At 37.8% G+C, this 23,916-nt stretch overlaps 1 protein-coding gene across 4 annotated transcripts in view; it reads left to right on the plus strand.

The window, feature by feature from the left end:
- Window positions 1-23,916, plus strand: part of SEC24B (SEC24 homolog B, COPII component) — an 89,780-nt gene that overhangs the window by 44,609 nt on the left and 21,255 nt on the right. For 2 of the 4 annotated variants that reach the window (XM_078148530.1, XM_078148532.1), the window contains 7 exons: window positions 9,667-9,759; window positions 10,600-10,779; window positions 14,209-14,396; window positions 17,694-17,796; window positions 20,616-20,742; window positions 21,452-21,561; window positions 23,216-23,328. In XM_078148530.1, the coding sequence (XP_078004656.1) occupies window positions 9,667-9,759; window positions 10,600-10,779; window positions 14,209-14,396; window positions 17,694-17,796; window positions 20,616-20,742; window positions 21,452-21,561; window positions 23,216-23,328 (914 nt within the window). Of the gene's footprint in view, window positions 1-9,666; window positions 9,762-10,599; window positions 10,780-14,208; window positions 14,397-17,693; window positions 17,797-20,615; window positions 20,743-21,451; window positions 21,562-23,215; window positions 23,329-23,916 lie in introns of all 4 variants that reach the window. The other 2 variants (XM_078148533.1, XM_078148531.1) reach the window with 2 other exon arrangements.

Here is a 23,916-nt window from a genome sequence, read left to right on the forward strand (position 1 = left end):
TCATAGCACTATCACAAGTGATCAGGTTTTTATCCTTTTAATACCCTCACGAAATAGTGTGATGTTAGCATTAAGGCATTTTGACTAAGAGCTCCACTGCTGCCAGGTTTCTTGGAAAGTAGAAATTTTTTTTTTACTTTTTTATGTCTTTTTGTTTGTTATGAACTATAACTCTATTCTGGGCAATAGAAAAAAGATAAGAGCAGTAGGGGGAAATTACTTATAAATTTAGATTTTAGTTCTACTATTTAAAACTCCTTTGGATTATAATAAGCTTGTTGTACTTGTATTTTTTTTTAAATTCCTGTCTAATGAGCTGAAAGACACAGGAAAGAAAACATTTTTCTAGAACCTTCTAACAGTACCTAGAGTAGTAAGTCACCAAGCTCCTGTTCTCTGTTTTCTATGTGCTAGGCACTCCGCTAAGCCCTGGGAATACAAACAAAAACATAACAGCAGTAGCAATAGCCCATTATCTGATGCTAGCCTGAAACTTGAGCATTTCAGTGAAGTCACTGGCCCCTGTTCGTTTTGTTCTCAGACCTTTTTTGGTTTCTTTTTACCTACTTTCAACTCGACAGCTATGAAAAATCTGTTACTAAGTTTATGTCATCGTAGTTTGAATTGAGTTGGGGGAGAGAGGAGAGTGTATTTCACTGAAGTGCTGATTTTTCCTTATTAACTTAGTAATGTGATAATAATTATTTTAACTATAAAAACGTAGACCATCAACTAAGTTATCAAAAACGGGATTACCCAAATTGATAAAATTACAGACCCATAATTGTGTATATACACACATAAACGTATCTACATTTAAATGTATATAAATATTTAAAAGGGGCAAAAAGAACACTGGGCCTGGAGTCAGTTCAGATATGACCTCAGACACTAGCTGTGTGATCCTGGACAAGTCACTTGACCCTGTTTGCCTCAGTTTCCTCATCAGTAAAATGAGCTGGAGAAGCAAATGGCAAACCACTGGAGGATCTTTGCCAAGAAAACCCTAAATGGGGTCACAAAGAGTGGGACATGACTGAAATGACTGAACAACAAAAAAATTTTTAAATGTGAGGTCCTCATTAAGAAAAATTTCAACGTTTTGTACTAACCCCCCCAAAATGTTACATTTTAAAATTATAGGGAACAAAAGCAAATAGGATTTTTGTTTTTTACTATCCTCATTTTAAAAATTATGCTAAATTGTATTCATAAGTTTAATAAAACTATCTTGTGCCAGGGACAGCTGTCAGAGACAGACTTTTTATGTTTTGTGGGATGTTACTATCTGCTCCGGGTTGTTAGAGAGTAAGTTTAAACCAGTCTTGAGCAAATATAAATTCTCCAGATTACCAGAGCTAACAAAAATCTTCTGCTGTTTTAAATCTTTTTGTTCACTGCATTCATTCCTATTTATGTTAATTTCTGTTTTACATACCACCTTTTCTTCTCGAGAATATTGCTCTAGCTGCTATTTTTTTAAGCCTGTGACATTTAGCATCATAAAATTGAAAATGAGAAATAGAGGTTTAAAAAGAAATCAGAGGTAAAGAGAGCAAATGTTAATATGAATGCCCATGTATGCAGTGGTCAGTGTTCCTCATTTGAGTAATCTTATAAAGTCATCCCTTCCACATCTCAGCTTTCTCCATCATGGTTTCAACATATCACAGGTCAGCATAAAAAATTAAAGGGGAATTTTTTGATAGTTTTGCAGAAGCCACGGACACACAAAGGCCAGCAGATGACAGAGTCTATGACCAAATGCTTAACCCAGATTTCACAATAAGGTACTGTAAACACGCCATAAAAGAAAAAATTCATACTTCTCTGGTAGGAAGGGAGGGCCAAAAAATTTTATGCGGAGAGAATTTTCTAGATCACCCCTAACAGTGTGCTGGGGAAGGGAAATCAGGTTGGCAAAACTGTAAAGGGAGGATTAGAGAGAAGAGAAGCAGGGAAACCAGCTGGAAGGCAATTGTGGTTCTAGTGAAAGGTAATAAGGGTCTAAACCACGGTCGTATAATATCATAGAAATCATGGCAGGAGAGAAATGGATTCTCAAATACATTTTGAGATTGAACATATAGTTTGAAGTCTGTGGCAATTAGGGAAAAAAAGCCTGTGTACTCCACAGGATTTAAGGGATTTGGTCTGGTAGGGTAGAGTACCTGAAGAACTATGAACAAAGGTTTACAATATTGTACAGGAGGAAGCAACCAAAAACATTCCAAAATAAAAAAGAGCAAAAAAGCAAAATGGCTGTCCCTATGAGGCTTTTACAAATATCTGAGGAAAGAGAAAGAAAAAGATGTACCCAACTGAATGTAGAATTCCAGAAAATAGAAAGAGATAAGTTTTCTTAAAACGAGCAATGCAAAGAAATCGAAGAAAACAATAACATGAGAAAGACAAGAAATCTCAAGAAAATTAGAGATATCAAGGTAACGTTTCGTGCAGAAATGAGCATGATGAAAAAACAAAAATGGTAAGGACTTAACAGAGAAGCAGAAGAAACTAAGAAGAAGTGGGGAAAATTAAGAAGAGTTGGCAAGAATACGTAAAGGAACTATACAAGAAAGATCTTAAGATCAGTCCTAATCATGATGGTATGGCTATTGATCTAGAGCCAGACATCCTAGAGAATGGAGTCAAGTGGGCCTTAGGAAGCTTTGCTAACAGTAAGGCCAGTGGAGGTGACAGAATTCCAGCTGAGCTGATGCTATGAAATGTGCTGCACTCAATATGCCAACAGATTTTAAAACACAATAGTGGCCACTAAATTGGAAAAGATCAGCTTATGTCCTAATCCTAAAGAAGAACAATATCAAAGAATGTTCAGATTACCAAACTATTGGACTCATTCCACACACCAGCAAGATTATGCTTAAAATTCTGCAAACTCTAAGCTCCAGCAGTATGTGAACCAAAAATTACCAGAAAAGCAGGCTGGTTTTCAGAGAGGCAGAGGAACTAGAGACCAAATTGCCAACATTTGCTGGATTATGGAGATGGCAAGGGATTCAGAATTCAGAAAAACTTCTGCTTCATTGACTACATAATGCTTTTGAGCATGTGGATCATAACAAAATGTGGCCAGTCCTCAGAGAGATGAGAGTACTGCATCATCTTACTTTTCTCCTGAGGAACCTGTATGCCAGCCAAGAAGCAACAGTTGGAACCGAGCATGGAACAGCTGGTTGGTTTAAGATTGGAAACGGAGTACAACATGGCTGTATATTGTCAATATATTGATTAAATTAAATGCAGAGTACGTCATACGAAATGCCAGGCTGGATGAATCGAAATCTGAAATTAAGGTTGCTGAGAGAACTAACTGCTTCAGATATGGAGAAGGTAACTACTCTGACGGTAGAAAGTGAAGAAGAATTAAGGAGCTCCTTGAGGAGAGTATAAAAGCTGGCTTGGAGCTTAACATCAAAAAAAAAAAACCCTAAGATCTTGGCATCTGGTCCCATCACTTCCTGGCAAATATAGGGAGAAGAAATGGAAGCAATGTCAGATTTTATATACGTGTATATATTTTATATATTTTGAGACCTTTGGGCTCACTGCAGGCAGTGAGTGCAGCCATGAAGTTAGAAGATAGTTGCTCCTTGGAAGGAAAGCTATAGCAGATCTGGACAGCATTCTAAAAAAACAGAGATATCTCCTTGTCAACTAAGGACAATATAGTCAAAGTTATTGTGTGAGAGTTGAACTGTAAGGAAACTTGAGTGCTCCAAAATTGACATTTCTGAATTGTGGTGCTGGCAGAGACTTGAGAACCCCTTGGACTGAAAGGAGGTCAAATCCGCCATACATAAAGAAATTAATTCAGGCTGTTCACTGGAAGGCCAAATGCTGAAGCTTAAATACTTTGGCCATATAATAAGAAGATGGGACTCCATTGCGAAAGACCCTGTGATGTTAGGAAAGATTGAAGGCAAAAGGAAAAGGGGATGGCAGAGGATGAGGTAGATAGATAGCGTCATGGAAACAGTAAACATGAACTTGGACACTTTGAGAGATAGTGAAGGATAGAAGAGCCTGGCATGCTATGGTCCATGTGGACACAAACAACAAAGACAACTACAGGAAAAGAAAAAGACTCAATCATATTTTCTTTAATAAATATTTTATAAAATACAAAATAGAAACCTTTTGAATTTGGATGAGACCTAAAATATTTTGTGAATTAATCTTTTCATTTTCACAATAGTACTAAATTTGCTTTAATTACTCATTTTTCTGAGACTGGTTTTTTTTGTAAGGTCATTTAACCAACTGACTTTTTTTGTTTGTTTTTGGTTTTTTTTTTTATTGAACCAGTTTATGAGAGGACATTGAATATTAGGCCACATAATCCAGTCTCTTGGATTAATAGCAGAACATTTATCCACAAAATAATGTTTTTATCATATCTCCCTCAGAGCACCTCTAATTCCGTAATTGAACCAATATTTTTTACTTGCTTATGCTATGGCAAAGTATGATGCGGGATACTAAAAATAATATTTTATGTTTTTATAGAGATTCATAATTTTCCAATCACATATTACCTCATTGGATAGGAGGGAAAAAAAAACATGCTGGACTTGGAGTTTAGAGACACCTGAGTTTAGATTCTACTGACATTTTACTAGATGTATAAACATAGGCATGTCCTGTAACACGACTCAGTTTCCTCACTTGTAAAAAAGAAGATAATACCTCGTGATTGTTCTGAAGGCCTAATGAAATAATGTGTATAAAATGCTTTGTAAAAGTTAAAGTCCTATCTAATTGTCAGCTATTACTATCAGTATCCTTACACTGTGAGGTAGACATGATCTGTATTAGGCACAGCACTCATTTTGTAGATATATAAGACTGAGACATGTTAAGTGACTTACCCAAAGTCAGACACAGGTAATAAATGGTGGAGCAGAGACTGGAACCCACGACTTTTGTTTTCTACTCCAATGCTCTTTAAAATAATCTGGTAAACCCACTGCATATGTAGTAAACAACATTTCCCCAAAAGTTGCTGTCTACAAACAAAATCTCCAGGAGACAAAGTTTAATTAGCACTGTTCGTGTAAATTAGTTTACAAAGAGCAGATTAAACTATCATTCCATATGCAATCTAATCCTGAAAAATAATTCAGAGAAAAATAAATTTAACTTAAGATTTAAAAAAAAAATAACTATCTGGTGCTTGTTTTCACGAAAAAACATATACATGCGTATGCCAAAGTGGAAGGAAACCTTCCCTCTGACTTGCATGTCTCCCCTCTAACTGTGATCCTATCTCATTCTTCCTCTGGACTTTAGACTTAATCAGGGAAAGAGAAGTAGAAAGCCTTTGAGTCTAAATCATGGAAAGGAGGACAATTTGCTTGCTGTAGAGTAGAGAGTAGATTATTACACCCCTCCCAGTAAGCAGTTGTAGCTGCAGGCCCAAGAAACTTGGCCACCAGTTGATAAGTGTTTTGCCACAGCAATTTAGTTAAGAGAGTTTTTCCGTATCCAGGAGGGAGTGCCCACACCTACAATATCAAAGACCTTTCAAAAAATGGATGTGTTTCATTGAAAACTTCTGGTGCCTTAGCTGAAACTCATGTGCTCATTCTCTTTTCAGGGGAAATGATAAAGTCATAATCCTTGCCGTCTGTTAAATTGATACTCATTCAGTTTGACAATTTAGGTTTCGTCTCCCCATTCGTACTTTTTGACAACTGTTTAAAAAATCCTTACATTTCTTTCTGTGGTCAAGGTAAAATGGTTTCTTGGAAATTATCAATTCCTTTAACACAAAAAAAGCTTTTGAAAAAGAAATATATTTTCTTCCAAGCTAGAAGATTGGTAAAAGATTAGAAGGAAATTCTAAACCTCAACAAGAAGATATTTTGCACTGAAATAAGAGTACAGAGGCTATGTGTATTTAACTTAGCTTATGCCCCACTGTATTAGCATGTCATATCAGGACTTTTTTTCCCCTTAGTTGTCTCAAATGTCCTCTTTTCCCTATCTATAACTTTGTTTCTTTAACAAAAAGAAAAAACTTTTTAGCATAGGTAGCACTGTTTAGAAGGAAATACAAATATGTGTTCCTTAGAGAATTTTGAAGTCAGGATGAGGAAATTCAGCTTTATCAGCATCTATATCATCTCCACTAGTGCTACCCCCACTTAGTCATCATCTCTTTACTACTTAGCAACCTGCCATTTTGGCTTCTTCCTTCACCCTTTTTATTTTATTTTTTTAAATTATCAAGCATTTATTTTTCCTCTCCCTTTCTTTATTCCCCCCCCCAAAAAAAAAAGAAAGAAAGAAAAGAAAAACAAATCTTGTAACATGTGTAGTCAAGCAAAACAAGTTCCCATATTGGCCATATCCAGAAATATGTCTCTTTCTACATATTAGTCCATTCCTCCTCTGCCAAAAGGTGTGAGTACTTTCTTTGTCATTGGTCCTTAAGTAATGGATTGATCAGAGTTCATAAAATCTTTCAGAATTGTTCATTTCTGCAGTGTTCTTGTTAAAATATAATTCTGCATTCATTTATGTAAGACTACCCAGGTTTCTCTAAAACCATTTCTTTAATCATTTCTTTTAGTAGCATAATATTTCATTACTTTTACCATCATATACTGTATACCAAGATAAGGTCAAAATGAGTACTTAATTTAGAAATAAAGGGTGATATAAGCAACTTGGGGAGCATGGAATAGTTTACCTGTCAGGTCTACAAATAAGGGAAGAATTTATGACCAAACAAAAGATAGAGAACATTACAGAATGTAAAATGGATAATTTTTGATTACATTAAATTTAAAAGCTTTTGCACACACAAAAAGAATGTAGCCAGGATTAGAAGGAAAGCAGGAAAGTGGGGCGTGGGGGTGGGGTAGATTTTGCAGCAGGTTTCTCTGACTCATTTCTTAAATATATAAGTCAAATGTATGATAATATGAGTCATCCCCCAACTGACAAATGGTCAAAGGATATGAACAGGCAGTTTTTAGAAGAAGAAATCAAAGCTGTTTATAGTCATATCAAAAAATCCTTAGTCACTAATGATTAGGGAAATGCAAATTAAAGCAGCTCTGAGGTACCGTACGCCTCACATCTATCAGATTGGCTCATCAGGAAAACAACAGATACTGGAGATGTGGAAAAATTGGGACACTAATGCACTGTTGGTGGAGTTGTGAACTGATCCAGCCGTTTTGAAGAGCAATTTGGAGCTATTCCCAAAGAGCTAGAAAACTGCATACCCTTTGATCCAGCAATATAACTATCAGGTCTGTACCCCAAAGAGATCAAAGAAAAAGGAAAAGTCCTATGTGTACAAAATTATCTATAGCAGCTCTTTTTGTGGTGGCAAAGAATTGGAAATTGAAGAGATGCCCATCACTTGGGAATGGCTGAACAAGTTGTGCTGTATGTTTGTGATGGAATACTGTTTTGCTATGAGAAATGCCAAGCAAGATGTTTCAGAAAAATCTGAGAAGACTTAGATGAATTGATGCAAAGTGAAATGAGCAGAGCTAGGAGATCATTGTACATAGTAATAGCAGTACTGTGATGATGATCAGCTGTGAAAGACTTCACGATTCTTGGCAATACAATGATCACGATTCTTGGCAATACAATGATCTAAGACATTTCCAAAGAATTTATGATGAAAAATGCTGTCCACTTCCAACAAAAAAACTGGGTGGAGTCTGAATGCAAATTAATGCATACATTTTTACTTTCTTTTTCTTTTTTCTTTTTTTTGGTCTGTGAGTCCCTAAAGTAAAAAAGGCTGCTTATGGCCAACATACTTCCCTAAAGTCTTCATTAATTTCAGTAGTGTGCTGTCTCAAATAACTTTGTTCCTTATAAAAGTCACCAGCTTTCCTTTTTAAAATGTTGCTTTTTGTAGACTTTTAATCTTGTACATTTAGGTTCTTAGTAACCCATAAATATAAGAATCACAAAGGCCAGAACTAGTGACTTTGAAAATTTAATACCTATTGTATGATGTAATTTTGGTCTCAAGGTACGTGTCAGTATATTTTGTCTTCTTTGGTATCTGAAATGTTTTGGTTTTTTATTTTGTTTTAATTTAAGCATTTTATATTTATAAGAAGTTCATTATGTTTTATAGGCATTGATACCATTACAGTGAGGATTATTTTTCACATTTTTAGTTTACTAATTAAATGGTTCTATTAATTGTTCAACAAAGAACTTACTTAACAGTCTGGGTAATTAGTATGAGGTAAATATTCTCCTCTACTTCACCAACTAGTACCCAGAAGAGTTAATGCTTGAGTAGTTATCTCTAGAGATAATTTTCTCATCCTAATTTGTTCATATTATCAAATTTCTTGTTGAGTCTCATGTACAAGTAAAATGTTTTATAGGTGGAGGTGGGGATGGGGGCAGGGGGGAGGATGGAATACTGAGGCCAAAGCGAAAGAATTGATTTTGTAAGTTTTTAGAGAATTGTTCATAACGGAAGTCATCCCATAGCTGTAATGTCTAGCCCTTTGTCTGATGTTTTAAAGATAGAGTAAGCTTTGTCATTAGCACTAGAATTATGGAACAAAAAATATAATTTTTTTTACATTCTTTTTTATTTTTAACATTTTCTTTTTCCCCCAATTATATAAGAAATAATTTTTACCATTCATTTTTTAAAATATTTAAGTTCCAGATTCTCTCTCCCTCCCATCCTTCCCATCCTCCCCACCTTATTGAGAAGGCAAGCAATTTTATATAGGTTATACAAGTGCAGTCATGAAAAACGTATTTCTAACAAACAAAATTTTTTTTTTTAGGCAATTGGGGTTAAGTGACTTCAGCCCAGGATCACAAAGCAAACATATAATTTTAAATGAACTTAAAATTCAGGGGTGGAACAGCCCTAGTGTAATAATTGGTGTCAGGGAACAAGGATAGCATCTGTGTTTGTGGGATCTTTGTTCAGAGAGAATATGCTGTGTGATTGACCTACCACCATGTCCTCTTCCTAAAAATCTAGTTAACTTTACTAATAAAAATGTACTATTTAAATTGACCTACATAATGCTCCCTTATGTTGACACTGAGCCTATGCTTTATACAATGTTTTCCCATATATTTGCTATAATTTCTTTCCAGAATCCTATAAGGTAAATAGAACAGAAAATATTACCCTCACTTTACAGATGAAGAAACTGCTTCAGTACACGTAGAAAGTCAGAGAACCGGGCAGAGCAAAGGTTATACCTCTTCTTTATAGAAGTAGAAGAGCCCGTTGTTTTAGGCAGCTCTTACCTCAACCTTGAGGGGACATATTTAATGGGCATGCATTCGTTGGAGTGGGCTTTTGTTACATTTGGTTCCCATTTTCAAACTCATGTTCTTTTGTTCTTTGGCTACTCCTATATCAATTTTATGTCTTCTCTTTTGCTCTAAATGGCTATTTCCTCATACCTATTTATTTCTTTTTTTTCCCACCTCATGCATTTCTTTTTAACCGAAATCCATATTAACTCAAACTATCTTTAACCATTAGTTTTTTTATTGATTTCTCAAGGCAAGACTGTTACTCTAGTCTACGAAAAACATCTTTATCAAACTGCCATTGACTTTCTCTGAATCTCTGCAGTTTTTACTAATGTTATTTTGGTTTTCTTTTCTTCCTAGCCATTGACAGCTCCTCTACCACCAGCAGTGCTTCTCCTGTGCCCAACAGCTTTGATGCTCTGGAAGGTGGGAGCTATCCAGGTGACACGATGGGTGTGTTGGCGTAATAACTCTTGTGAAAAAGAATGGACTTCCAGGGAAGACCTTGTATTAGAATAAAGTACAGGTCTTCCTGTTGACCCTCTGCCTGGTGTTCTCGTACTGCCAGTGAGCTAAAGTGGTTATAACATTTTAAAAAATACAATAAAACCTTATTTAAAAACATAAAAACCATTCCTAGCTCTCAGGCAATATAGAAAAACAGGCAGCAGCTGTAGTTTGCCAGCCCCTGGAATAAAGCATTTTATATGTAACAGTATCAAAAAAGCAGTGGTTCCAAACATCTACCTCCATTATGCAGTAACCTGTGCTCCTTTGAAATTGATTCAGTGTAGCTCTACCACCCAGTTCACATTCTGGTAGCTGTGGTCTGTTGACCTTCAGGATGCTTTCCTTCTTTCCTCTTTGCATTTAGGAGGAACCTGCAGCCCTTTTCGGTCCTTGATTTCAGCCTTTTGACTGAGTCCAAGTTTTATAGAGCAAATCCTTTTATTAAGGGGATTTGTTCTGTGAAGTTTGGATTCAGTCAGAGGGCTGAACTTGAGGACCTAAAGAGCCACATGTAGCCTCTCTACTATACTATGTTGTTGGCTTATATAATAAAATTCCATTTCAGGGACATGTGACAAGGCAGAGGTCAGTTTTAGTAGAAAGGGAAGAAAAGTGGTTTTTCCTCTGCTATGTACCCTTTAACCCATTCCTGGTGTTGTGTTAAAAAAAAAAATCAAAAAAGGATGCTAGTGACTAGTAGGGTAGGATCTGTGGAGTTGAGCCATAGCTGCATTTTTGAAGTTTGTTTTCAAGGTTCTGACTCTGTATTTATCTCTTTGGTAGACACGCTTTCTATCGACCAGCAGTCCAGCTCCGGCTCTCTCTGTTCCTCAGGCAGCCAAACCTGCTAAGCCCTTTGGCTATGGGTATCCAATCCTTCAGCCTGGTTATCAGAATGTAGGGCTGAGTTCTGGAGTACAAACTAGTAACCCGGCATATTCTGGATTCCAGCAGTTTGCCCAGGTATGTGTAAATAATGGCGTTCTTTAGTCTAAGCGGATTATCATCAGAATTATCATCCTAATCGAAGTCCAGGTCATTCTTGATGAGGATGGGATCTGGACCCCAGAAAGGAAAAACCTTGAACTTCCCACATGGCCATATCTCTAGAGTTCGCCTGGGGCTGTAATCCCATCAATTGGCCTTTCATTGTGGCTATGCCCAATCTCCCAATTCTCTATTACCCTTAACCTAGCCTAGCCCTCCATTATTTTATGGTCCCTAGCATTCTATTACCTCACAGTCTGGCAGACTACTTGGCCACTCCTAGATCTCTCTCAGTCTCTCTGTGTATAAGGTCCATCTTATCTCCATTAGGGTGCTCTGATTCTTAAAATCTAGCCAGTGCTGAGATTCCTTAGGAGTCCACCCAATATGATGGATGTTCTAATAAACCTTGTCTTTGGCTGAAAGAAGGCTTGGGTCGAATTCTTTCAGGCAGGACCTGCTTGCCATGATTTGGGGTCCCAGCACCCCTAAAACTCAACATTTTGGTGGCCCATATGGGGAAACTGCCTAACCCCAAGTTTTTCTCCAGCCAAGACTGGAAAGTATATAAGCTTCCTCCCCTTCTTTCTTGCCCTGCAGTTGAGGTCACTCACCAAGCATCTAGCAAGGCTTGGAGGTGCTTTTTGGGCAGTGACGCTCTCAGGCTCTCAGTCCGCTGGTTCAGTTTGAGGCCATGGATCTGGGTACACCCTCCCCACCATAGAGGACAAGAACTTCCCTATCTGGAAGCATATGCCCAATTCTGTATTCTTTTGGCATTAGAGAACTGGGAGATCCCAGTTGATGGGGATTATAGCCTCAGGTGAACGCCAGAGATTTGGCCATGTGGGAAAGTCCAGGGCTTTTCATTTTTGGGGTCTAGATCCCATCCTTATCACTATGTAACCTATCATGATTGAACTTCACCTGCCCAAAGGAAAAAGGATTATCTGCTGTTATTTCTTCTGTCTCCTAGTGTGGGGAATTTGTTTTGAGCTCACTCGTCCCATTTGAAAACAGCATTATGTCTTCCCAAAACTGTTTTACTAATCTGCTTAGTAAGCAAATGACATCGTTCTGTTAAGATACTTGTGCTAGTGATATCACTGTTGGCCTGAGCTGTGTGATCCTTGGACATTTTTGTCTGTCTTGTCTTCCCTCTTCCCAGTTGTAATTAGCTATTGCCATACTTAGCCTAGCTTAGTCTGACACCATCTCAATTTAACATGAGCATTTGGGGTTGGTGTTTACTGGCAATAATAGCTCACATCATTCCTGTAAATCAGTTTATAAAGCAGTTTCCTTGACAACTGTGTGAGGAAATCATTGTGAATATTATTTTTTTCAATTTTACAGATGAAGAAACTGAGGTTCAGAGAATTGGTGGCATGTCCAGGGTCACATAGCTAGTAAGTGTCAGTGCTAGAATTTAATTAGACCTAGGCCTTCTGATTCTCAAGTGTTCTGTTGCACTGGGAAAAGTAATTTAAATAGAGCAGAATTTCCCCAAGATTGACAAGAAAGCTCTCTGCTTGGAATCAAAGGCCCCTGCTCAGCCTATCTTAGAAAATGTTCTCAGTCTCAGAGTGGCTGAGAATAAACATTAGAAGCTGGTTAACACCTTAGTCAAAGGCTTTAAGTCACAAAGAGCCGAAGCCTTCTAAGGGAAGGTGCAAAACAAGGAGCAGGAAAAAACCATAACATTAATAGTAGCAAAAATACTGAAAGTGATGGTGATGGCTGGTATTTTAAGGTTTGAAGACGTTATTCACTTAAGCCTTACAATCCTGGCAGGTAGGTATTATAAGTGTTAATATCACTGTTTTACAGATTAAGAATTTAGACTTAAGTTAATCCATGGTCACCCAATTCGTGTCAGGACTAGGATTTGAACCCAAATATTCTAACTTCAAGTTCTAGTACTTTGTTATGTAATTCCTGCCTCTCTATAGGCACAGAGATTTTCCTGAGCTCTACTTGAGTAAATTTCTTTTATTTGTTCATCAGTTCAGGTAAAGATTTGACTTGATAAACTGGTTTTGTTTTTGTATTAGAACCAGTAATTCCTACTCTTGATCACATGTAATTTTTCCCACTATCTTAATAAGGAGATACCAAATGTGAATGGATTCTATGGCCTAGAAGTTTGGGGGTTAGAAAGAAGCAAAAGGTTTTATTGTTATGGTTGGAAAAGACCATAAGTAATGTGTTAGAATAAAGATAAAGGAATAAGACAGTGGAAGGCACCTATTGTATCCTTCCCACCAAAGATAATTTTTTTTTCTTTAATTGCCTCCAAGAGTAAAATTGAAAATGAATCGTTTGTATGTCATTGTGATATAGGCCCCTGTCCTGTGAGAAACTGAGAGGCTTCCCAGAGATATATATGATCTTAGGGCTGGCTGAGCACCCCGTCAATTGCACTCCATAGTGTCCCTAATTTTTTTAGACTAGAAATAAGGCAGGATGTGGGGAGTTGGGTTTAAGGAACAATTGGACAGGTGTCTAGTGTAAGCAAAAAGTAAGGGTATTCTGTGGGATGACAAGTGAAAAAGTTATTTGCTCCTGTTACCCCGGGGGGATGTTGTATATGTTACCAGCGCTATGAACTACTAGATTCTCTGTTTCCTATCCTCTAAACCTGGTAGAGATTTAGGTCTGAGGTGCATGTCTCTGTCAGAAAGATGGCAAAGCCTCTTTGCCTGGCCTTGTTTTTTAACACATTTCAAAACCACGTCCAAAATGATACCTCTCACCTAGGTGTAAATTGTTAATATGTTTATTAGCTATATAAATCATTCTGAAAGATTAGAACTTCAATAACTGTCTTAGTTTTTATAGAAGCTTGTTTTTAAAAAAATGTTTCTCTTACTATGGTAAGTTGCTTAATTTGAAGCTTTATGACAAAAATTAAAATGCTTTAAATATTGACTTGCTGTAAAACCCAGTTAAAGACTATGAAGTTTTTTTAAATGAATTTTTATTAATGTCTTTTGTTCTTCCTTTGTCTAAATTTCCCCCACCACCTTCCAGAGCATCCCACAAAACAATATCTCTGTACCTGTTATCCTTGCAATAGAATGGGGTGAATTATCTTCTGATTTCTCTACTTTGGGGTAATTGTGAAGTCTTGGTTCCTAACACAGCCTTCTAATAAGTAATGTGACTGCCAAAAAAACCACACACACACACACAACATAGAGCTTATTAATCAATGGGTTTTTTTACCTTTGAAACGGAGGAAAAATGTGAGTGGACAAGTCAGCATGGGGTTATTTACTCATTAGTATAAGAGATCTTAAATTTTCTGCATCTTTTATAGATATAGGGTAACAGACTAAGATCACATTTGAAATAGTGGTTTGGTTTGGTTTGGTTTTTTTTAATAGTGCTCTTATTTTTCAGCAGTATCCTGGTATGAATCAGTTGTCATCTAGTCTAAGTGGATTAAGTCTGCAGCATTCTTCTCAACAACCCGAAAGTCTGAGACCAGTCAACCTCACTCAAGACAGGAATATTCTGCCTGTGACTCCCGTTCTGGCTCCTGTACCTAATTTGAGTTCAGACCTGAGAAAATTAAATTGTAATCCTGAGTAGGTATATGTTTTGTAATCTTTTTAATGTATTATTCTTGGTACAAGATTTTTTTTATATTGGCATTAAAAGTAGTAAAAATGGAATGGAATTTGTTGATCTGGAGACAGTACTGAGGAAGGTTTTTCACTTTAAATTAGTGTGGAATTTAACATGGAAATGGGAAACACAAAATGTAATCCCTCTTTCAGAACTGCTTTATTTTCAGAAACTTCTGGCAATTAGAGCATATTTTTACATTTGGGGGATAATTTTTGTTTTATGCAGAGATAGTTTCTGCCTCTTTCTTGAACATATTCTAAGTCTTGGTGCAGAAATTTTTCCAGTACCCTAATAAGTTAATAACAATTTCTTTTTCTCCTTTTCATCCTTTTTTTCCCCAATGGAAAGAGCGCAGGACTTGGAGTCAGCAGACTTGACTCTAATGCTTGCTAGCTGTGTGACTGTGGGAAGTCACTTAAGTGTCCTTGTCTATAAAATGGGGATGATAATACTTGCACCTCCCAGGGCTGTTGTGAAGAAAGCGCTTTGTAAACCTTAAAGCACTATGTAAATGTGAGTTGTTATTATCAGTAGTTATAATAAAAACAATAATCTTGTAAACAGTTCCTCTCTATTTTTAATATTTTGTGTCCCCTTTTCAGCCTTTGCATAGCTAAGATACATCTGTTCATTTAATAAATTTTTATGTAAGCCCAAGGAGAGGTTTAGGCAGAGGGTTTGCCATTTGGTATTCTTATATTCATTAGGGAATATGGAAAAAACAAACAACAGTAGTATTGCCCCATCTTGAATCTTAATTTCAGTTTCCTTTCTTTTGCATTCTTTCAGTTAGGGACCTAACTCTCTGCCTTCATCTGGCCTGCTACTAAGACTCCATTGCATCTCCTAATTACAAAAATAATAATAATAATGATAGCCAACATTATGTAGCGCTGTATAAAGTGCCTTCACGTGCCTTCTCTTATTTAAGCCTCACAACATTTCTGTTGCTTTCCTCCCATTGTTCTGGCCCTGATATTTGAGGAAATCCGAAGCTCAGAAAGGCTATGCCGTGCCCCGGGTCACACAGCTAATAAATTGTAGAGCCAAGACTCAAACCGAGGTCTCTGACTGTAGATCACTTCCTTGGAATACTCCATATGAACCTGTTATTAATCAGGCTTGGCACCTGTCTCTCAGGAACGCCTAAGTAGAATATTCTCTGTGCCTTCCAGCTTCCCTGTCCTTGTAGTGAGATGCCCTCCTGCTCCCTAGGTGTCCTTCGTGAGAGTTCCATTTATTCCTGAAACTCATCCCTTCTATCCAAAAGTAAACTCAGGATTCTCTGAATAGGAAAAGGCTCCTGTCATATAGGGTCTGGTAATACTCTGCTTAAGAATCAGTAAGTATTTATTTATTTCCCAGGGACCATAGCCCATGAACTTTCTTAATTTCCAGTTCTTTTCATTTGTTTGACTTTTTGCTCTAGTAGCTGCCATCTGTCTTCACTAAGAACTATTTGTTTTTAGCTCACCTCCTCTTTTTCCTAGCTTGACCCACTGCTTTATTTTTTCATCCCTAATCAGGCTTCTTTCCTGTCTTTCTCAAGACCTTAGCAGTAAGTGAAATTGAGTTGACCCCTGTAGCAGGCCTGCTTTTCATGCCTTTCATGGAACTTAATCCAGGGAATTCTGTGCCACCCATGCTGTGCAGTGAGGCCAGGTGCCTGTCAGCCAGAGACTCCCAGAACACCCACACTGAAGGGTCCCCTTGCTAAAGAAGCAGTGAAGCCCAAATGTCTAATTATCCTTTACTCTCAGAATCAGAGGTTTTGAGAGACATCTTAAAACAACTTGCTAATCCATCCTGTCCCTGACTTCGCCCTCCTCCCAAGTTCCCCATCCATCCCCCTTCTCCCTGGTTAACCTAGGCCATTCTTTGGAATGCCCCTCTTAAGAGTCCCCATATTCTTTCTGCAGGTCTAGTCCTATCACTAGCCTCTTCCTTTGTTCTTTTGGGGAATTGAGTTACAGCTTGGAAGATGACCTCCATTACTTGGCTCTTCTTCCTTTTGGTCAAGGAAACACATACTAGTCAACTCTAAACCATCTCTAGCCCCTACATCACACTTGGGTGGGCCCCACTAGAGCTGGGTTTTGCCCCTTGGGAACTGAAGTAGGCTGCTGAGTTGTCAGCAGGATTGGACTGTCTCAGAATTTTGAAGTAGGTGAAATTTGGTTTTGGGTCCTCCCATCTCCCCTACTACAGAAACATTTATTAAAGCTTAAAGCTTCACTAAGACTTTTGGGGCCTCCTGTATAAAACCTTGGAACTAGAATAGACCTCAGAAATTGTCATTGATTTATGTTCACTTTATTATGGAAACATTCTTCATACTGGTTGATCATTGTAAGTGGGGGGGGGGGGCAGAATTGCCAGGGATCTGAGATACCTCATTTTTGCCCAGCTGTAAAAATTTATCCATTGTCAGCCTTGATATGTTGTGGTTATTTGGCTCCTTATCAATACTATATGAAGTCAGAAAATTATTTTGTGTCCTTGTTGATTTTGTTCATGATGTAATTGTTGGGTCATTAGGAATTCTTAACATGAAAAAGTGGTTAGCATAAGAAAACAAGAAAGTTTACATCTGTCTGAGAAATAAACCTTATAGGAAACTAGCAGGACTTTTTTGGACTTTAGCTTTAACATGTGCAATAGAAGGAATTATCCTAAGGCAGTAATATAGGCCTGGAATGTTATTTTTAGGTGAATTTGTGATTCATTTTGTTAAATACTTAATTCTGGCTTTCTAGTAAGGGAATTTTTGTTAAGTATTATCAAATTTGTATCAGTATGAATATTTTATGACTAAAACTAGAACAGCTCTGAAGTCTAGGGGAAAAAATTTCTAATAGGGCTAACTGTGCTAGGAATATCATTCATCCTTTGATGAGGCAACCTTATTTTTGTTGCTGTGTGAAATGAAGCTACACGTATAAGGAGTCATGTGTAAGTCTTATCAACAGGTGACATGGGGAAGTGGAATTAAGATAGCTAACCCTCAGTGACAAGAATAGGAACAGGGAATGGTTCTTAATATGGTAATTTTCCATCATGAGAGCTTCTGAGCCTCTTTTTAGAGCTTTGTATTATGTTTTTGTATTTAAAGTGATCAAGAAATGTCTGATGGTTTCCCTATAATCAGCTGAAATATTCTTAATTACTGTGATTGTTTACAACTTAGCCTCCATCTGCTTTGGTATATTTTAGCCTGAGAGCTAAACTTGATATTCTTTTCATTTGCCTTTCAGTTCATTTCGATGTACTCTGACAAATATTCCACAGACTCAGGCTTTACTGAATAAAGCTAAGCTTCCTTTAGGGTTGTTGTTGCATCCCTTCAGAGATCTCACGGTAAAGTGTCATTTTTATATTTTTGTTCTCGGATGGAGAAATGCATGGTTATGTATTGTACATCAATTGAATATTTTTTCTTTCCTGTTTTTGTTGTTTTTAATTTGTAAGAGAAAAATACTCTAGTTTGGCAGCATTCAATTCAGCACGTATTACCATCTACTATGTGCAGCAGAATGGTGCTAGAGGATATACATAGTTTAAATTCCTATTTTCATAGCGCCTACCATCTAATAGTGGGGTGTGACATGCAAAGCTATTATACGATATCATGTATGTGCATTCATAGGAAAGCTTTTAAATAAATTGCTGGATAAGATACAGGGCGGGAAACGTGATTATAACTGAGAGAATCAAGGGACAGTTTGGGAGAAAGGTCAGGGCTGGAAGTATGTCTCCAAATTAAATTAGAGACCACTCTGTGAGTTCATTATATGTTTATTGAACACCTCCAACGTGTAAAGGATTGCAATAGATTCTGATTAGTAGTAGCTGATATTTATAGAGAGCTTTAACCAAGGCATATGGTTTTGTGGAAAGAGTGGTGGTCTGGAATCCAAGGACCTGTGTGACCTTAGCCTCCCCCAGCCTCAGTTTTCTGATCTGTAAAAACAAGATGGTTAACTAGATAGCAGCTGTTTTAGATCTGTGACCCTGTGATTTATGGCTTACCAATAGATACTATCTTGTTTGGTCTTCACACAACAACCCTGTGAAATAGGGAGTCGATTTCCTCATCAGTATTATGAACCAAATCTTTAAAAGTGAGAAAACTGGTTTATAGTTTACACACCTTTGCCCTAGGTCTTAACACTAGTAAATAACATGGCCCTGGAACATGATTCCATTTACCCTCTACTCCAAATCCAAAGCTCTTTCCATTAAGCTGAACTGGATCCTTAAGGGAATTCAAAGAATTCAGATAGTCCCTGCCATGAGGAAACTTAAGATCTAATTGGGGAAGGGGCAGCTAGGTGGCACAGTGGATAGAGCACCATCACTGGAGGGAAGGCATAGAATTTCACATATACAGATAAATAAAATAGAAACCAAGGTATGGGAATGCATAAAATAGACACAAAATTCTGTAAGAGTTGACAGGAGAGAGAGATAAATTATAGGAATAATAATACCTAACATATAGTGCTTACTATGTGCACTCATCACCTTAAAGTTATCTCACTGGGCCTCACAGCAAAACAACCCTGGGAGGTTGGTGTTATGATTATCCCCATTTTACAGATGAGGAAGCTGAGATTAAGTGACTTGCACAGAGTCAGACAGCTGAGGATGGATTGAGATAGAAATAAATAAATATATATGTGTCCATACATATTTGGATGTCTGTATATTGTATACATTCACATTACTATTACAGAGGTTGCTTGTTTATGTAAGAATGAATCCTAGAAAATGTCCCATAGCTATCAGTCATATCGAACAAATCATCTCTGCAACATTAAGGGAAGAAAAAAAAAACAGAAGGTTCAGTGTAACTAGGGCATGACATTAAGGGAAAACTTCCTTTTAGGCAGAGTATTACAGTTTCTAAATATTTAACATTCCCTACTCTGTTATTTCTTCTTTGCTCCATTTCCCTTTCATATAAAAGCTAGGTTTGCTGTGTTTTTAGACTTCAGTAGACTTAGTGAGTTCACTTTGAACTCACTACATTTTAACTGTGTTTTCCCAGTGCTGCCTATTGCTTGTCAGTTTCACTCCCCTAAAAGAATCAGATTCCATTTCTTTTTTTTCAAGGTATTCGCTTCAGATAAACAAAGGAGCCTCAAAAGAATGGATAGGGCATATTGAGTTTGTTCAAGGCATAATTCTCAGTATTCATATTACTATTCATTAATTCCTAATAGGCCTCCTCTGCAGGGTAGAGGCTTGCACTATTAGATGGTCACTAGAGTCTCATCAAGTCAGTTCAAAGACACAATAAAACGTAGGCCAGCTTTTTAAAAAGGAAGACCATTAATAACTGAAGAATGATCAGCTCAAATGTGTTTTATAAAAATTAGTTAAAGGAAGTGGAGCTATTTTCCTTTGAGGGAAAAAAAGATTTGATTATTGATGGGAATGGTTTTTGAAGGACTATTATCTTGTGGGAGAGGCTGCAAAGGGAAGAACTGGAAGCCTTTGGTGAAAGTTGAAAAGAGACACATTATAGGCCTATTGTTAAGTAAAACTTCTTAACAATTGAGAAACTGCCCCCAGTAGAATGATCTGCAGGTGACAGTGGGCTACTCCTTAGGACAGGTCTAGAGGCAGAGGCTGTATGACCATTTGGGTCAGCTGGGTTATTACAGATGACATAATGTCTGAAGTCCCTTCCAACTTTGAGATTCTGTGTTTTTGGTTTATTTTGAGGCCTGAGCACATGAGTTAAACCTTAAGTTAACCATGAACATAAGCAAAGATGTTCATACCTCTCTCATACCCAAGGAGACTCATAAAAATGCCACCCCCAGGCATAGTCACTCAGAGAAGTACCTCAGGATTACATCTAGGGTACAGCTGATGAGCTCTGACTCATGGTATTCCCTTGGCCAATCATGCCACCTGTCGGCCAGTTCTCACTCCTTGTGGTGCCATCTTATTTTAGTGATGTTACCTACTTGTTTGTAAGAGGAGAGGCAGCTGGGTAGCCACCTATTTTGCTCAAGGCACTGTGAGGTATTATTGGAATGGTGCCATTTCAAGCCATACACATAAGCAGTTATGGGTTCTAATCTTTATACTGAGCAGAACAATAAAAATATTTAACATTTCCTTAGGATAATGTGTGCTACAACTTCTTCATTTTGTTTTCCTAGCAATTACCAGTTATAACATCAAGCACCATTGTGAGGTGCCGGTCTTGCAGGACATATATCAACCCTTTTGTGTCCTTCATTGATCAGAGGAGATGGAAATGCAATCTGTGCTACAGAGTTAATGATGGTGAGTTTCGTATTTGGGAGTAGAACTTGGCTTGTGTTTGTTTGTTTTTTTAATGTTATGTATTTTAAGTGTATTCTGACAACTGTGTCATAAAGTGATTTCTGTCCTCAGTCCTATGGAAGGAGCACATAGGCCAAGAATACCCTCATTTTGCCCCCAACCTAGTGGACCATGAGATTCAGAGCAAGTCCCTGTGTGTAAGTGGAGGGCAAACAAAAAAATATTCACAAAGCAAACAGAGAAAGTTACCCAAGTAAAGTCCTGTGTCTTAAGTTATATTTACGCATGGCAGAGGACAGCTCAGATCTAGAGAGTATCATAGAAGTCAAATTATGTGTCATTATTCCTTAGGCTGTTTCACAGGGACCCTTGGTCTCTTGTTTTCAAGTGTGTCTCTGTGTGTCTTTCTCGTAGCAGCTGTGTGGTCTGATGGATAGGATGCTGCTAATTTGGGAAATAGCATTCTAGCCCTTATTCTTGATTTCAGGAAAGGAACTTCATATTTCTGCACCTGGGTTATTTTTTAAAGGGAGGTACTTTTCATGATTCAATGATTATTAAGCTCTTTGGAGTCCTCAAGTAAACAACATCAAGATTGAAAATAGTAGTTATTAGAATTTCTGTGGCATAACTGTTTAGTTGTGAGTATAAAAGCCATGTGTTTTATCTGTCAGTGATGATTTGCATTGGATTCCCAATTATTGTCTAGTTCCTGAGGAATTTATGTATAATCCCCTTACCCGTTCCTATGGAGAGCCTCACAAACGGCCCGAGGTTCAGAATTCAACCGTGGAATTCATTGCTTCTTCAGACTACATGGTAACTATGAAGTGTTTTGTTATAATTATCTGGTCATGTGGTTGCAGTGCTTCTTTTTAGTTTTGAATTCTATGAATCTTCCCCGCTGTTTTGAACTTTTACAAGATCAGTTTTGGGGGCTGGGGGTTTGTTTTTGTGTTTTGATTTGTTTTTTATTTAAAATCTGAAAGTTGGTTAATGAAAAAGTAGATTTTTTTGAAAAGGCAATTTATAATATAAACATTTCTTAATCATATTAAGCATAAATAATAATAGCTACCATCATGTAAACTCTTAAGTTTACAAAGCATTTTATATAACGTCACTCAGTCCTTTCAGCCTAGATGAGGTATAGGTATGCTGTCCCCATTTTTGTCATACAGTGACGGAGTTAGGATTGAACTGGGGCCTTCTTGATTCAAAATCCACACTTTTTCTACAGTAGCATTCTCTAAAATCACCAGCACCACCACTGACAGTTACTGCCTTTTGGTTGTATGGTCATCATATTAGCTTAGGTCTGCTGTCACTGTCTCAGACTGATGCTCAAATGGAACTTCCTGTCTCTCAAGCTACCTCCATTGATAGTGTGTAGAAGGTGGGACCGTATTTCTGGTTCACCAGGTACCCAGCTGCATTGTTACTGGCTCAGCTTGGCCTTTATTCTCTTCTCTTCCAGTCACCAAACTCTGGCACTCGCCCTCTCTTTATTTCTTTCTCCTTCACAATCATATCCTTTGGGTGGGTGCTGCTCTTCTCAGTGAGGCTGTCTTCTTTCTCTTAGCTACTAGGATCTTCACCTCAGAGTCTTTCCTATCTCCAGCCTTTGCCACGTCCAGACAATTCAAGAGGTTACGTCTGAACACAGTGTCCATGCTGTATGTGTGGCTGTAGACTGGTTAGCTTAATAGTCTGGCCCACTTCCTTTCCCTGTCTTTCCATTATCTTATGTTTTTTTGTCAGTAGCCACTTAAAATTACAAGATCCTTCCTCACATACAGCGGTCTGTGCCACTCTCCTCTACAGTTCTTTCGCTCTGAGGCATGCCATCTTACTCTATTTCTTGTCTCCCGCTCCCAGCTCTGCTTTCTTTATGACATCCGTTACTAACTCTGTCTTACAAGTTATTTTTCCATATTATGAGTTCTGAATATTATCCCCAATGTGTCCTTCTCTAATTGAAGATGAGAGAAAGGGGTAGTTGTTCCTTTTCACATGTGATACACCACTTCACCTCTCTGAAAGGCTTGCCAGGGGTTTTGGCTCCCTGACCTCAATCTGCAGAGCATAGCCAAAGAAACCACCTAGTAGCCCTTAGGCGGAGAATACCAGAGGCAGAGATGGATGATTCTCAGGCCTGTCTCCTCGCCTCCATCCATGCTGGCACAGCATTTCATAAGTAGGACAGACTTGGCCAGTTCTGTTTCATTCTGACTTCCTGAACAGCATCGCCTCTCCCACATAGCCTATATCAACTCAATTTAATGGAGAGAAAAGAAAACCAAACAAAACAGTATTTCTTTGTCATTTCAGTAGCTTGTAAGCAAACTCGTATTAGAGAGTAGCCAATACAGTATGTTTGTTAGGTATTTTGTTTCTTTTGCTGTCTTCTTAGTATGATGTGAAAGAGTGAATTATGGCTACAAAATAAATGACATTGTTTCTTTCCCTCCAGCTTCGTCCTCCTCAGCCTGCAGTGTACTTGTTTGTTTTAGATGTGTCTCATAATGCACTGGAAGCTGGGTATTTGACAATTGTCTGCCAGTCGCTGTTGGAAAATCTAGACAAGTAAGGCTGTTTAGATGTGTTCATTTTTCTATGTGATTGAGCTAGGTTCAGAGATTTAGGATTATTATTGGAGAATATTTTAAGTGAGCTTTCATTATGATGCATTGTTACATGTTGTTGTTCAGTTGTATATGACTCTTCGTAACCCTGTGGTCCTCTGTCCTTGGGATTTTCTGGGCAAAGATAGTGGAGTGGTTTGCCATTTCCTTCTCCAGTGGCCAACAGGTTAAATGACTTGCCCAAGGTCATACAGGCAAAGCCAATTCTGAGGCTGGATTTGAACTCTGGCCATCCTGACTCCATGCCCAGCACTATATCTGCTGTACCACCTAGCAGCCTCTCTGTGCCAGTAGCAGTAACACTCACTGTCCAGGTGTTGCAGATGTCTTTCTGCTTGGTTTGAATTGTAAATTATACCCTGACATCCTTTATACCATATCAAGGAAATCTATAGGTTAATTTTAATTAAGCTAATGGTTGGGTATGTTTATCAGGAAAGGAAGGTTAATACACCTACAGAATTGGAGAGTGGGAAGGAACTTCAGCAGCCATCTAATTCATCCCATACATGAAAAGAAGCCCTACTAT

This window comes from Phascolarctos cinereus, unplaced genomic scaffold (assembly GCF_003287225.1).
Source record: "Phascolarctos cinereus isolate Bilbo 61053 unplaced genomic scaffold, phaCin_HiC Scaffold_9;HRSCAF=440, whole genome shotgun sequence".
Taxonomy (NCBI): domain Eukaryota; kingdom Metazoa; phylum Chordata; class Mammalia; order Diprotodontia; family Phascolarctidae; genus Phascolarctos; species Phascolarctos cinereus.